Below are 4,845 nucleotides of genomic sequence, written 5' to 3'. Positions count from 1 at the left end.
ATTGCTTTATCGGCATGATACAAATGTATTGCCAAAGCATTTATAAAGTTTACATTAAAAGAGCATCGATTCATATAAAAAAAAAAAACATAGTAAATATAGTAAACAGTAGTATAGTATTATAATAGGCTACATGGTATAATAATAATAATAATAATAATAATAATAATAATACAATAAAAAATATTTAAAAATAAAATAATAAATCTGAATAAATTGTACATTTAACAATCAACATTTATGGATATTTATGTTTTGACTCTCTTCCCTATATATATATATATATATATATATATATATATATATATATATATATATATATATATATATATATATATACCAGCGGGGTTGCATGTGGGGGTTCTTCAATGGCAGTTTAATACCTCCAAAATAAGTTTTAACATGTTTCTCTGGCCTAAATTAAATTATTGAAGCCTTGAATGAAAAAATAAATATCTTTAATTTTTAAAATCATTGTTTACTAAGGGGTTCTTTAATGGCACATAATCCTGTAAAACTTCCTCAACACGGCTCTCACAATAACAAAACGAGTTTTAAAATACTCATCTGACCTGAAATTAGATGTTTAAAGTCTTCAATGACCAAAAAATTACCGTCTCTATATATTTTAACATCATCGTTTTATATTGTTTACGACTCTAAAATTGGATTTGTCTGTCATCATGACAGCAGGGCTGACTGCCTACAGTTAATGCCAACGCCTAATAATTACATTCTAATCAATATTTTGTTTTATTAACATTTAAACTAAATAATATTTAACATAACAAAGCCTTCAAATGTACGGCAAATGAAGCTGAGGCGCACTTTAAGTACGTCATTTCTGCGTTGTCATCGAACTACAATTCCCATGATGCCCGAACGGGACTCACTGAAGCAAACATGGCGGCAGGTGAGTACATTTCGCATGCTAGCAGCTTCAAAGATGTCTTGTTTTACTGTAGTACAGATTTGTCACATTTTAAAGCGACACAATCAGTCGGAGACCATGAGAGGACTTATATTGTATCGGTGTATTAAAGTTTAATGAATGTATAATGTGCGAATGGGAGAATGACCTTGGTCTCGCAGCAGCTGTCGTTGAATTTAGCAGCTCAACATTTAACGTTTTGTTTGTTGTTTTGTACAGTTGGCAGGTTGTTGAAGTATATGTGGGATAAGGAGCCTGTGATTGCAGTGTCCTGTGTGATCGGAGTGGCAGGTGAGTGCGAGATTAATGTACCTTATGAATATTCATCTACTTCTTTTTGATTGTAACTTATGTGTTTTGCTGTTCATTCAGCCTGCATTGTGCCGTTCGTGAGCCCTTATACAAAATACACAGCAATGATGAACAAGGCTGTTCCGTACAATTATCCAGGTATGTTATTCTTCACTTTTAAAGCTAAACATCTCATCTCTCCTGTGAAAACTGTAACCATGTAACGCAGCTTTAAAGGGGGCAGTTCACACAAAAATAAAAATTAGCTTTTTAATATTCTCTTATAGCCTCTGCACGGTATCAATTGCGAATTATTGCACTATATCAGAAAAAAATGATATTAACCTCAGCTATAGAGCTGCACAATAAATCGTTTAACCATCGATATCGCAATGTAGTATTGAGGTAAAGTTGGTTTAATATTCACACATTCAGACTTCCTCCTTAATAATATATTTTCAGAAAAGTATTCTTTGCAAAGTACTAATAATGAAATCATATTAACAGCCAAATGACAAAGTATAACATTGTTCACAGTCAATTAAATAGTGCTAATGCTGTTTTGAAGAAATATTTACATGTAATTTCTGACATTATATTCAAAGTACCGTGGTAAACAATATAGGGAGCATGTCACAAGTTGTCACTAAATGAATGTGCAAATATGAAACCAAATTTACCTCAATCAATGTGGTTGGGATCATAGTTGACCAGACATTACAGTTAACAACATAGTGGAGTAATTTCATTGTTTTACCTTGGAGTGAAAGTTTATTATTTGCATGTATTTTGAAGACCTGACTGTAAGAATTTGAAGCAAATTTAAGCCATTTGGGCACAATAAATGTAACATTTGCCGCTTAAAGATCAATTGTACAATATTAAAGTTTATATTCAATTAAAACAATAGTGCTGTCCTTATTATCATACGGTGATCATTTAATTTCTGCTTCTGAATACTGTTTGACTCCCCAGAAAAACATAAATCATTGTTTATTTGCATCGTTTCTCTGTTGAATTTAACTTTGCGTATCAATTTTTTTAATGTTATTTTATGCAGATACGCTTTCCTACAGAGTCATCCCAATCCATCTAAAATTATGAATTCTTTACAAGCTGTTAAAGTCAACTGCTGAAATTCCATTTATATCACTATGTGTGTGTGTGTGTGTGTGTGTGTGTGTGTGTGTGTGTGTGTGTGTGTGTGTGTGTGTGTGTGTGTGTGTGTGTGTGTGCAATGTCTGTTTGTTTTCTCCAATATCGTGCAGCCCTACTTCGTATTGTGCTGCAGTTTTATTTTTTATGTATTTATTTTATTCCAGCCAATGTAAATAAGATTTAAATGATCGCAACAGTATTCTAAGTTCGAATTCCGGCTCCCACTTAATTTCCTGTCTCTCAAATAAAGACAATATGGCAATAATCCCAATTTAAAATTGCACAAATTATTACACGATATAAAAAAAGATTTCTAAAATCAGTTTCAAAAATTTCATGTATTTTTATTTCAGTCAAACTATAATAATTGAGACTTTACGAAATATGTTAAATTATATAAATTTTTTTGCCTCATTAAACAGCATTTTTTTATATAAATAAAATGTGCTAATAATTTTGTCTGTGGTACATTTTAAAAAGCTTGACCGAGTGAAAAGAACATGTTTAAATGTTTTTGGTGGGGAGCTGTGTTTAGTTACTATAGCAGAGATGGGAAAAGGGGTGGAGTTCTGTGTTATGGGCGTGTTTGTTTTGGTGCTTTCAAACATCAACATTTTGCACCTTCAAGGTTTCATATTCGAGTCAAATAAGTGCAAGTGCAATTGTCACTATTATTGATATTCTGCTGAAACCAGAATTTTAATGATATCATTTGGAACAGGGCTATAGTTTTGCTACAATTTAACAAAAATTTCCCAATGTTTTTTAAATATACAGTTAAAGTCAAAATTATTATTATTATTTTTTTTTCCAAATATTCCCCAAATGATGTTTAAGATTTAGGAATTTTTGCCTTTCTCCAACTTGCCTAATTAACCTAGTTAAGTCTTTAAATATCATTTTAAGCTGGAACTAATGTCTTGCAAAATAATTATGTACTGAAATCATAGTAAAGACAAAATAAATTGGTTATTAGAAAGGAGTTATTGAAACTATTATGCATAGAAATGTGTTGGAAAAAAAACTTTCTGTTAAACAGAAATTGGGGAAAAATATACAGCAAGGCTAATAATTCTGACTACAGCTGTATTGTAATGTTAATTTACATATTTAAGATTTAATATTAAAATGTATTGTTATTTTACGTGCATTTATTCTCAACATGCACGACCAGTTATTCAGTGGTTGTTAGTTTAACCTTTAGATTGATATATCTCTCTTCAGTACCTGTTCGAGATGATGGAAACATGCCGGACGTCCCAGCACATCCGTCTGACCCACAGGGAAGCAACCTGGAATGGCTGAAAAACCTGTGAGAAGTCCTACACAATCCTGTACAGTCCACATCCACCTTTACTTCAGTCTCAATAATAAAACTCTTTATTTGATTATCTTGTCATTTTTCTTAATCATTATAGGTTTCAGACCGGAGACCTCCATGTGGGAGGGGTTTTACTGCATGTAGGCTGGGCAACCCCCAAGTGGGAGGGACTTATGCCGCAAGTGGGCTGGATTGCTGTTGTTGTAGACATTAATAAAACACAACAGGTTACTGTGAGGTTGGGTTTAGGGTTGGAGTAGGTGTAGACATTCATTAAACACTATAGGTTGGACTCTATGTCATATAAATGACAATAATAAAATGAAAACTCCAGGTTTATAAAGCCCACTTAGAGCTCAAGTCCTACTAACTTGTAGCTGGCCTGGCTCCAACCTCCGTTTATATCCTTCTCGTTTCACCTGCCAGATCAACAATAAACACCAGCCATATAGCTGATATAAAGCTGGAACAGAGACCGACACGCATAAAACGTCAGAGATTAACTTTGTTTATTGTAAGATCATTTAGAAAAGGATATAGTTATGACATTAAAACATTCAAGAATCAAAAATATGACTGATCCACAGAGACTCTGAATCCAGTGCTCATTTACACTGTAAAACATATCTGTAAGTTAGCAGTTTGACATAAATTCTGTATCATGTTTTTTTTTTCCATGTCTATTTATGCTTTTAAATTGCATTATGGTTCCTTGATATCAATCTCAAGAACTTTTAGCCTTTAAAAGTAAAAATATATCAGTGTAAAGTGATATTGTCTGGGCTGCTGTTGTATATTACGCTACAAAAACCTTGTAATAAACTGCCAGTTCGTTTTTGTTATATTACAGATGTATTTCTCTGTATATTATTTTTTACACATTCTATTATTTCAAACTACTAAAATGTCAATGAAAGTTAAACTGTAGAGTTGAATTTTCAACGCCAAAAGTCGGCAGAGCAGAGATCGAGCTCCCAAAATGCAATTCACAGCCGTAAATAAACTGAAAACACTTGGGAATCACAAAATACCGAAACTGTAACAGATATCGTTTTTAGTGTAGATGTGTTTGTAGCTATATGAGTTTATTACTCAGATCCCGTATTCACAAAACATCTTAAAGCTAAAAGTAGCGGATGTCAAT

The 4,845-nt window shown here is 32.5% G+C and overlaps 1 protein-coding gene across 1 annotated transcript; it reads left to right on the top strand.

The window, feature by feature from the left end:
• The first annotated feature begins 857 nt into the window (after positions 1-857).
• On the top strand, positions 858-4,549 carry ndufa3 (NADH:ubiquinone oxidoreductase subunit A3). Its single transcript, NM_001003516.3, is given in 4 exon segments — positions 858-913; positions 1,151-1,222; positions 1,304-1,381; positions 3,605-4,549. Coding segments are annotated over 4 exon segments (252 nt in total). The 5' UTR covers positions 858-903; the 3' UTR covers positions 3,697-4,549.
• Positions 4,550-4,845: the final 296 nt, after the last annotated feature.

Source organism: Danio rerio, chromosome 16 (assembly GCF_049306965.1).
Source record: "Danio rerio strain Tuebingen ecotype United States chromosome 16, GRCz12tu, whole genome shotgun sequence".
NCBI classification, from domain to species: Eukaryota; Metazoa; Chordata; class Actinopteri; order Cypriniformes; family Danionidae; genus Danio; species Danio rerio.
The sequence above is the reverse complement of the archived record's forward strand: the minus strand, read 5'-3'. Positions and strand labels throughout refer to the sequence as shown.